General features: G+C 50.8%; 1 protein-coding gene and 1 non-coding gene across 2 annotated transcripts in view; one reads left to right on the top strand and one right to left on the bottom strand.

Moving 5' to 3' along the window:
- Positions 1-5677, top strand: part of LOC144149745 (ATP-dependent RNA helicase TDRD9-like) — an 81210-nt gene extending 75533 nt beyond the window's left edge. Inside the window, exons 31-34 of the mRNA XM_077681400.1 lie at positions 252-390; positions 2879-3000; positions 3538-3762; positions 4727-5677. Coding sequence (XP_077537526.1) covers positions 252-390; positions 2879-3000; positions 3538-3762; positions 4727-4949 — 709 coding nt within the window. The 3' untranslated portion in view covers positions 4950-5677. The remainder of the gene's footprint in view (positions 1-251; positions 391-2878; positions 3001-3537; positions 3763-4726) is intronic.
- A 5267-nt stretch (positions 5678-10944) lies between these two features.
- Positions 10945-11107, bottom strand: LOC144150327 (U1 spliceosomal RNA). The gene has a single exon (XR_013318500.1). It is a non-coding gene; the product is annotated as a U1 spliceosomal RNA (small nuclear RNA).
- Positions 11108-11308: the final 201 nt, after the last annotated feature.

Consider the following 11308-nt stretch of genomic DNA (forward strand, 5'->3'; position numbering starts at 1 on the left):
TTTAAGCTGGTGGATGTGTACTCCACTGCTTATGCAAGGTTGGTGAGCAATGAAGTGTCGTGCTAACCCGTCCATACGACCACAACGCGACGCCGATTTTAGCTGCTAGTCACGTGCAGGCAGGTGTTGCGGATTTCTTCCACAGCTATTGTGAATTGAGTGCTGACGACCAGAAAGTTGTAGGCTGTTGTTGTTTGTGCATGCCAGATGTGAATGTAAGCTGAACACCATTGGTGTTGTTTTCCACGCAGGACGAACCCCGACCGCACCGAGTACACGGGCGCCCTGTGTGGCCTGGGCTTTGAGTCGGGCTCCAATTTGGGCCTCTACCCGGACCACGACATGGAGGTGGCCTTTGACGTGGCCTTCGACGACACCGACATCCACATGGTGCGTGTCACGGGTGTCGTGCCTGCTAATCGGTACCGGGTGAATGTACAGTCTGTAAAAAATGGAGCGCAAACGGGGAAATGGAAAGTCGGAATGCACACACATTGCCATCCTCTTTTGTGCATTGTTGGTGGCCATTTCCACCTGTTTCTGCGTTTAAATGCCTGAAATTTGCATTTGAAAAGGGTTTAAGCGTGCAAGTAGAAACAGAACTGACTCTGAAAGAGCATTTCTAGTTGATGGGTGGCTTCACTTCTGTTAAAAGGGGACCAATTTGAATAGGCGCAGTAGGGACCGAGTGCCCTGTGTTGTTTGCGTTAGTTTGCTTTCTTATTTCGATTAGTTTGGTGCAACCCATTTTTGCTACGAGGGAGTTCTGCCAACTCCCAAAGGTGGGGCTGTTTTCACGGAGCTGTTGTAGGTCGACCATTTCTGTAGGTCTGCTGTAGGTCGTGTGTCATGGAGGCGGCCTCACAGAAGAAACCGGTTCCTAGACCGTCCGGTGCGCAGTGGTCTCGCAGGAGTGGGTTCCTCCCGCCACTGATGTTTAGCTGCTGATCCCTCTGCGCCAATCTATGAATTTGCGCAGTCGTTCTTGGGCAAGCACTGTTGACGTTTGGGCCGGCACAAAAGAATCACAGCTTCGCTGTTTAGCAGATTTCATGCTGAGTGGCACTGGGATTGATTTTTATTTTTGATATAAGTGGTCTTAGAATTGGGGGGAAACGTTGAAATTGACACATTTAAGTCGAGAAAAGTGACATGTTGCTTCTGTCATGGATGGGATATGCTAAACAATGCAACAAAACTAGCAAATAAGCAAATCTAGATACTGAAATCGTTCCTCAGAAAAAGAAAGTTGGCAGCTAACTCGTTCTGTACCCTGGGCCAGACATGCATTTTGTTGCATAGGGTGCGAAAATGAAACTACATTCAAAGTAAGCGCAAAATTTTAATTTGCGAGTACCGGTTACCGTGGAACCTGAATTATGCATCGTAGATGGACCACTCCGGTCCTGGCAAACTCCACAGGAACAATGTACTATTAGGGTAATTACCCTGATTATACAATGCAAGAGGACTTCATGCGACAGCTCACGCGAAACTGCGAACACCGATTGACCAGTATTAGTTTGACCGGTAGTATTAGTGCCATTGCTGAAACAACCGAGCGGGCCGTTTATGTGAGTGAAACCGGGCAAACGACGAATAAGCCAAACTCACTGGTCTGGTGCCACCAATTCTTGCCATAGTCACTCTTAGAGCCAAAGCCCGGTGATGCGGCCTCAATTGGTGGTGTTGATGCCATCGCAGAAATCAATTGTGGATACAGCCAACTTGCGGGGTTTGTGAGCACACGCGGAGGCAGCCATTGTTTTCCACGACTATGGGGCTGTGCAGTTTTTTACCGGGATTTTGGAATTGCGCACAGAGAGGAGGAAATTTAGTGTATGGGAAATGAAACTGTCGTTCCCCAACGAGATACAAGGCGGTACAGATGGCCTCGTGTAAAGCAGATTGCTTTTATGACGAGGAGGTTGTTAGGGTGGCCCTAGTGGAGAAGAAACACAGCAGCTCGTCGGACACGGAGCAAAAGTATTTCACGAGACAAGTTACATAACACACGCACAAATGAAATTGAAACCTAATTGCATCGGCAGAGTCTCTATGAAAGAAAGCCACAGTCACGAATGTTTGTGCTTATGTGCGGGGTGTTGATGGGGTCGGCGAGCTGGAGTGGTGCACTGGCCATTGGTGCTGGCTGGTCGAAGGACGCTGCGTTGCCGAAGTTGCAGAGACGTCCTTGGACAGTCTTCTAGGCCCGGAGGCAGATGTGAAGACCTCAACCTTAAGGTCTCCTGAGCATCGTCATTCAGCTGAGAACTCACCGAGGCATCTTTGTTCCTTCTACCTCTGACCTTGTCCCATCTCTCCCGCTTCCTCGTTTCTGAAATTGGCCTCGCATTAGCGGTCTAATGATACTCCACAGGCCTGGTGTGAAAACAGGAAGGGGCTAGCCGCACAAGTTCAGGGAGGCCACCATGCGTGATGATCGGCTCACGTTGTGTGTGGCCACTTGCAGTACTATTTGAAATCAACCGAGCCGGTGTCTATTGTTTCTTATTAACTGGGGCAGAAGAATTCCAAGTTGTGTTTGTTTTTTTTGAAAATGTCCAATTCGGGTCCCTTTCAGTCGTGATGTAGTTACACTTGTGCCCAGTGGGTGCGCTGTGGCACATTCTGTCGTCTGCTTTCGTCGTCATCCAATTCCGTCATCAGCTTATGAGGGCCTGCTCGAAACAGACACTTGGAAACAGACATGAAATATGGACAAAACTGAGAATTGCGACCCTGGTCTGTCATTTTTTTTTTCTCATGATACTTGTGTCCCACTGGGCTTGCCTGTAAGCCAATCTCTTTGCACCCCTGGGGGGAGGGGAGTGTTGGTGACTACTCGTTCCTTACCTTGATCTCCCCCCATCTCCAGGTGAACCTGGTGCGCATGATGATCAACGCGGTGCTGCACTCGGACCCGGGCATGTCGGTGGTCAGCTGGGCGGGGCCGGGACTCGTCCACTGCCAGGACAAGGCGCGCCGGTGCCTCCTCGAGTGAGTGGCACCCTCTTCCTGGACACCCTCGTCCTCTTCCCTTTACTTACGGGGGGGTGGCTGCCCCAGAAATGGTACACCCGCTTGGTGGCATGCCCGAGTTCCGGGCACTTGTAATGGTTTCTGGGAACCACAGCATGGGCTCGCCGAAAGAACTCGCGACAAGGCAGCTAACGGCCTCCAAAAGGTTTCCCGGTGGGAACTCTCTCTAAGCAGCTCGTGAGCTCCAGAGAACAATGCAGTGGGTCACCCACTCTAGGCGACACGACTGAGAATGCATGGGGGAACTTGCATAGGGACGACTTGAATGCATAGGGACACTTTCCTAGGGAAGTGTCCCTAGGGAAGTGTCTCCCTAGGGGACACTTTCCCCCAGAACTGGTTGATTGATAGAGAGTGCAGTCTGAGGCACAGTTGGCCTCCTTGAGAAGGTTTCAGACAGGTTGCCTCTCGTCCTTCTTGATTGCCACAAGATTGTTAGGGGTTGTCGTCTGCGAGCTCTCATGTAGAAATGCATCGTGTCTGTCGTGGTGGCAGCCTGATGCGCAAGAAGCGGCCGGCGGTGGAGCCCCGGCTGTTCCTGAAGCGGCACGCGTGGAACCTGGTGCCCGAGGAGTTCCGGCAGCCGTTCAGCCTGCCGGACCTGGTGGTGCCGGACGAGGTGCTGGCGCCCGTGGACTCCATCCTGCTGGCCGAGCACTCGGTGGCCAACCTGCGCCTCGTCCACCGCAAGCTGGGCGAGCTGCACGCCATCGCCAGCAAGTGCGTGCCCCCTCTCTCTCCTCCTCGTTGGGGTGGGAATGTGGGCCGGGATGGGGCAGAAGGCATCCACCCCTAGGTTGAGGAAGGAAAGCGAAGGGCACGCAACAGACCACCTAAGTACCTGGATGGCTACCAAAGGATGGGCTGTAGACCTTTACCAAAGTATTGTGTTGGGCTAGTTGGTAGGGACAACTGAGCATACTGAAAACTACGAAAAGACGGGAGAGCGCTCACATCGGTATTTTTCGCCCATCTTGTCCTGCCCCGGTTTTCAGTATCTTCAGTGGTGTGTAAAACGAAGCACACGGTGGGCATTGTAAGTATCTGTGCTGGACTGTCCATGTACTGTCCACCGGAACATGATTTGCTTTATGGGACCTCCAGTCGAAAGGCCTGCTTTGGAATCCCTGCAGACTATATCCAGTACTCGTAAGTCGAGGATGCCCACTGGTGGGATGAGCCGAGCAGATTGGAGGGAAAAGATGGATCTGGATGATGCAGGGTGGTGGGGGAGGACTTCATCCTGCAGTGGATGGGAACGGTGTGGTGGTGCCGATCGGGGTGGTAGTGGTGTTTAACACGAGAGGGACTGTGTTGGGTGGACAGTGAGCAAGTTAGGCTTACAGACAATTCTCATAGGTTGTGCTCTTGGCCACTGTTTTATGTTTGTGTAGTGGATGACACAAGAAAATGTTAAGACGAGCGAGGTAAGGAAGACAGACACACTTGGCGACATGGACAGGTTAACTTTGAAGGACCCCCTTCCCGGGAACTCGGGGAAGATGCATGATGTACACAGGTAGATTTAACAAATGCCTGACCTTGGGCTAACCAGGGACACTCTCTCTGACTTTCCTGTGTGGGCTCCTTCCCAAGTGTCTGATTACAGCGTTGCTTGCGTCTCACAGTCCACACACTCGACCCCTCTGGCAACTTGCACCAATCAATGGCTCTCTGCTCGCAGCTGCCGCACTGCCAGCGAGACCATGGCCCTGCGCTGCCCCGTGTGCGACGTGATGTCGCTCAGTCCATACGACCTGCTGCAGCACCTGCGCACTGCCAGCCACATGGAGGGGGAGCGCAAGCTGCTCCAGCTCTACGACCAGGCCAAGGCTCAGCAGGAGCAGGCCAGGGCCGAGCCGGGCCAGGGTCAGGGCAGGCCGGCTCTCGGATTCCCGCCTTGTTAGACCCGCCCTCCACGCTGCGTGGTTACTACCATCGTTCAGCTGTTCCTTTCAAAGGCGATGGCTTGGGTGGTGTCGTGGCATTCGCGATTCGTTGATACTTTCTCAGGGGTTTGTTTCGCCGTTTGCCCGCTATTACTACCATCATTTACAACCCTCTCTCCCCCCCCCACCTCTCTTTTTTTCAGAAGTGGTAATTTTTATCACACTGTGACAGCTCAAACTGATTTGTTGATATTTTCTCTTGCATTAGCTTCAGCCATTCATTAAATATTTTCCTTGTTTTCACTTGAGCCATTTGCGCATTCCTACTACAGCTGTTTCGTTGTTCCCCTTTTCTTTCAACCCCTCCCCCCCCCCCCCCAAAAAAAATGGGGGGGGGGGGGGGGCAGTGTTTGTTTGACGTAACTCGAAGCGATTCGTTGATATTTTCACGTGTTTGCTTCACCTGTTTGTACGTTGATGTAACAAGAGCATCAGGCAGGCTAGTCAAGAGCCTTGTGCATAGAAAGAACTATGTGCGCACTGTTTGTCTCTTCACGCGAACACTGTGATCATGGTAGCATTAGTTGTCATTAATTCAAATCATTTGTTAATACTGTGCATAGTAGTGCATTTATGTGTTTACGCAGTTTTAGGTTGACGTGGAGAAGATTACACGAATGTATGCGTTGTGTGGTCTCGGACTGTAGGCTTTTCCAAGGACAATAAAGGTTGACGTGTTGAATTTCTGTGCGTTGCACTGTATGACTGAGTACTGCTCTTGCATGCAATGGAGCGGGTAATACTTAAGCAGGGTTCGCACAGGTCCTTGAAAACCTTGAAAACCCTTGAATTTAGAAGTGTCAATTTCAAGGCCTGGAAAGTCCTGGAATTTTTAAATGGTCCTTGAAAACCCTTGATTTTTCCGGAGGGAATCAATGGCCCTGTCTTTTCACAAGAATTCAAAGTGTTTCTCGTGGATTTTAGGTGCTAACAAATGTAAAGAAACATCGTAACAATCAAGTTTAAGTGTATTGCGTGAAATTACAAGTTTGGTGGGAGCAGACACTTGTCAATCCAATCCATGTCACGATACAATCCATTAAAGCCAGCTTCTGTTCTCTATCTTGCATCTTCCATATAGTCTGTGGACGCATGCTCCTTGCATGTTTCCTGTACCTCATACGCTCCATCTGCGTTTGCTTTTTCGTGCAAATGGTGGACGTGTACATTGTTCATCCTGCCTTGCAGCAACACTTGCGGATTTAATTTTAGCTGATACTCTTGCTGACAAAGGAGGAGATGCAGGCAACATTAACTAAGTTTTAAAATCAAACAGCCTCAGCAAACACAAAGGAAAAAGAAAAACCTCTAAATACCAGCCATGAAATAAAAAATAAAGCTGGGGAAGCATTTACGAACCCGTTAGCAACTATCTAAATGTGCACTAATGTGCTTGGGTATTGTGCAATAAAAAACTTTTGCATTGTGTTGGAAAAGTTATAAAAAATCCCATTTAAAACGTTAGATGGGGACCTTTAAAATGTGTTTTCTGGTCCTTGAAAATCCTTGAAAACCCTTGAATGTTTGCTTTTCAAGCCTGTACGAACCCTGTTAAGGTTTCTGTCGCATTATGCGAAAAGGTCTTAGTGAACCCCTGCTCGCTTTTTGGCATCCCTTTTCTGTGGTTAGCTTTCAGAAGGTGAATTCTTTGTGTGCAATGGATTGTTCTGATAGCATCTGTGTTTTTCATGAGTACAGGTACTGTCTGGAGTTTCATAACGCAGTGAAGAAAGTTCAGCACCAAGGCGCAAATGTTGCTGCACATGCCGTGCCGAATGGCCCATTTGTGAAGTGCGCCCGAGTGCCACCTGAGTATAGTAATTTCATTGGGGTAAATGCAAGTGGGTGTACTCGGGCACGAGGAGCAGCACTTGATTATTCTTCGTTATCTCATTTAGCTTTTCCCATCGTTTATGCTGTCCATCTTGACAAATGCAATGCCCTGTGCCCCTGTTGATGTGACTGCAGAGCCTCCCTAAAGACAGTAAAAGCCACATTGTGCTGCCACCATAGCTTGAGGAAAGTAGAAATGCGAAAGCGGTGCTAGCATGCACCTTCTCTTCTCCAACAAACCTCCATTTGCCCATTCATTCATGTCGTCTGACTTCGCACTTCTGGCACGTGCTCGTACTAATTTTTTGGGGCCCTGCTTTCCTCTCTGGCGGCTACAGTTTTGATGCCATTTTTCACAGGCCCAATGGTGCTCTACACACAAGACTCGTGTGGCTGCCTCCTGTCACTGAGCTGGACTTTTAAAAAAGGGTACTGACACAAAATTTTGAAGGCGAGGTAACTTCGGAGATATATTGGTGGGAACACATATACATCATCTGCAAAATATCAGCGGCGAATACAGCCTAGAACATATTTAAAATCAATTTTAAAGTGTGCGAAACGCAACCGAGCAGCCAGCAGAGGACCACGCGCAATCGACATCCCGTGGATGTTGTGTAAATAAGCAACATCCAAACACGTCACAAGTTTGTGTTTCCTGCTTCTGCACTGCCTGCGTTTTTCGCCGGCTAGCCCGGCTCGCCGCTCCAATCGGAGGGCCAGAGGACGGAGCTTCTGCTCTCGAGAATGAACGACCCGATCGTTGGCAGCTGAGGCGCCGTGATTTCGTCAGCTCATCGGGCAGCTGGCCGCGACCAAAGTTCTACAGCGATTCCAGGCACTATGTTTCTATTACTTTTGGTTTACATAGGACGCGAAAACACGCCTGAGACGCGAAAAGCCCAATGAGCGAGCCGCACAGTCGCTGTGCAGGCGGCGGCCACGGCCGCGAAGTGGCGCAGGCCGCGGCAGGTAGCTCGAGTGATAGCTTAAATTTTAAAATAGCAACTCCTGTGTGGCCTATTTTCAAAAAGAAAATAAAATTACTGTCCCACAGCACACGATTTGGCTTCTGTTTTCACTGCAAGTAAAGAATTTGTCCTAAAATATACTGCTTAAGTAAATACTAATTCAGCCTATATATGCCTAAACGAGGGTATTTGGTGCCTATATACCGTATTTGGACGAATATAACGCGAGGGTAGATTTTGATGGCATAAATAAGAAAAAAAATATTACTATTCTAACACGAATTCTTGAGAACACAAAAAAGTGAAAGACCGAAAGTCGACGTACATTTTTCGTTATTATTCTACTCGTCATCGCTGCTGTTCTCCTTGTCACTGTCCGTGAAGATCGCGTCGTCATTCGTGCCGTCAATGTTGTTGCAGATGCAACACTTGAGGAAGGCGCGTGGCACAGTTGAGCGCGGCATAGCCTCCTATGCGTTCGCGATCCACTGGGCGACTTGTGAGATCGACGCCCCCTTGACGGGTCCCGTTGGTGTGAGCGCCTTGTTGTTCTCGGCCAGCCACTCCTCGTACTCTCTTCGCACGCGATCCTTGAAGGGTTTGTTGATGCAAACATCGAGAGGCTGCAGTTGTGAAGTCATGCCCCCGGGAATCGCCACGAGGTCGCTCTTGGCCTCCCTGATGGCGTTCTTGACTTCGTCAGTCAAGCGTCCCCTGAAGGCGTCCAGCACGGGCATGGACGTCTTCGCCAACGCCGCACCCGGGCGGTTGTCCCACACGACGCGAAGCCACTCGCGCATCATCGCACTGTCCATCCAGCCCTTCTCTTTGGACCTGATGAACATGCGGGGAGGGAAAATCTCATTCTTCTGGATTGTCTTCCTTTTGATGATGAGGAAGGGCGGCAGCTTGTGTCCATCAGCCGTGCATGCCAGCATCGCCGTCACTCGAGTCTTCTCGTTCCCGGTTGTACGGAGGCGCACCTCCTTCGTGCCCCGAACGTCCACGGCGTAGTTGGACGGCATATCCAAGAAGATCGGCGTTTCGTCCGCATTGCCGATCTGACCGATCAGGTACTTGCGGATTGTGCGTAAGCGGATCACATGACGTTGGAATGCTATCAGCTTTTGTTCGTAGTCGGCTGAGAGCTTTTGGCATATTGAGGTTCTCCGACGAAGTGAAAAACCAGCGCGACGCATGAACTTCTGGACCGAAGAGCGACTAGCCTGAAGGTGTCATGAGAGAGACCAGCCTCTTACGCAAGCTCCCTCGCTTTCAACTGAATCGTTTCCGCATTCACGGGCAAGAATTGGCCGCGACGTTCCCGTACGAACTCTGTGAGTCCCTTTTCTAGATCAGGCTAACGACCGCTCTTCGGTCCACGGAAGGCCTTCCGAGTAGGTGCGGCACGGAAGATCCGATCGCGGTTTTTCCTCCATCCCCGGATCGTCGATTCGTTCACTCCGAGGCGTCGCGCCACACACGAGTTGCTGACGTCTTCGGACTGGAGGATTGCCTTCTTCTTAAAGGATGCGTCGTACTGAGTCCTCTTCTCCATGGATGTGCGTAACACACGAAATGCGAACGACTCTCGAGACGAGAAAACGGGGGAAAAAAAGCCCTTCAACAGACGCGGAACAAAGAATTTCGAGTTCCGTTTGGCGCGACGCTGATGATGTGCAGAACATGATACACCACCTCAACTCGGCGGCAGCGGCGAGGGGCGACCGGGTGACCTTCGCTCTCACCCTCTCCCTCATCCCGTTCACGCCTCGCCCTCGCGCTCCTCTCGCGCCGTGTTTTTGCGTGTGCGTCACAAGGGCGACGACTTCTTTCCAGATTCGGTTTTCCTCCTTTCACTTGGCACGATGTTCCCGTTCCTCGTTTCCTTCAACTGGGATGGCTTTCTCCCCTTTCTCCAGATTCGCGCGCCTCGTGGCTGAACTCGATTCCGAATATAACGGGTGCGTTTTGAAGCACGTAATTTAGAGAAAAAAAAACTTGCGTTATATTCGTGCAAATACGGTGTGCCTGAATGGCACTTCACAGTGCCCACTATAGGCACCTAAAACCGTGATTTTTCATGCCTAAAGTTCCAGTTTTATGACTAAAACTGCTTGGCTTTCGGAGCCTCTGGGTTACGCCATAGAGAAAGGTTACGCCGCGATGACAGCCGCTATGACGGAACGCCGTCATAGCGGCTGGGTCTAGCGGGTGAGCTACAACAAAGCCAGTGGCGTAGCCGGGGGGCTGACATCCTTCTTGGACCGGGCTTCAGCCCCACCCCCCACTTCGAAATTTTTCCGGCCGGCGCTGTGCTGCCTGTTATGACTGATACGTCGTCTGTGAACAAAGACGAATATCTTTCGAACGTGCTGCTCTTCTTCTTCTTCGCTTTTCATATCGGTTTAGATGCGAACGCATCTCATTCACTCGCCTTGTCCCTGCATCCATCCGGCGTTGTCCGGCGTCCACCCCTCCCCCATTCTCCTCGCCGCGCCAGCTGCGCTCTCCGCCACTCATCCCCCCTCCTCTCCGATAGCGAGCACACTCTCGCGAGGGGCATTGGATTGGAATAAAGTGGATTGTGTTGGATTGTGTTGCGTCATAGCCGCGGCAGACGCACTGGCGTTGGCGCGTCCCCTCACTGTTATGCGCGCTATAAAACGCGGTGCCTGCGTCGCTCCGCTCCATCGTTCCAGCGCCGTACCTCCGCTGTCCAACGCTGCAACGTGAACCCCCTATGCGTCGCATCTACACAGGGGTTCACCCGAGGGGAGGTGGGAGTTTTATTTTTATCTTCCTATTTTATTCATCTCTCTTCTCTACGATTCGCTTCCCTTTGCACCTTTTTCTTTTGTCTCCGTTACTGTGGCTATTCTAGTTCACTCTACGAAAAAGATATACGGGGTTGCGGTAATGCGAAGCCTAACGACTACTTGGCACCGTCAGATTCAGCGTCATGCAAGCGACAGCATGCTAACGCGGAAGCAGTGTTTTTTCTGCTTAGTACCAGAACACCAGTTGCATTTTACAGCACCGTCAGACTCAGCGTCATGCAAGCGACGGCGTGCTAACGCGGACGCAGTGTTTCTTAGTACCAGAATACCAGTTGCATTTTTCAATACTGATTTTGGGTTTTCATTAGGAAAGGGCTGGCGCGAACGCCTAGCCCTACTACCAAAAATTGCATGCTCCATCTACCCCAGTTTGGGGAAGTGGCAAGCTTCAGCCGACCGCAGTGCAATGGCCGGTCTCCACTTGGGGCGCCGGCCATAATGACCACCGAACAGCCCAGCACCAGGTAAGTATGCCTCTTCAGGGCGCCGCTGACAAACCCCACTTGCCACGTGCACTCATGAAGCGTCGGTGGCGTCTACAAGAAAAGGTAAAAATGCTCATAAAGGAGGCATGAACCATAAAAAAAGAACGGAAACGGACAACGTAATTTAGCGGTGCGCAAGTATCTGTTAGTCAATGCGTGCAGTAATTTTAGTAAATTTAGTCTTTGCG

The sequence above is a fragment of the Haemaphysalis longicornis genome, unplaced genomic scaffold, assembly GCF_048455015.1.
Source record: "Haemaphysalis longicornis isolate Haplotype H1 unplaced genomic scaffold, Haemaphysalis longicornis Haplotype H1 scaffold_8, whole genome shotgun sequence".
Taxonomy (NCBI): Eukaryota; Metazoa; Arthropoda; class Arachnida; order Ixodida; family Ixodidae; genus Haemaphysalis; species Haemaphysalis longicornis.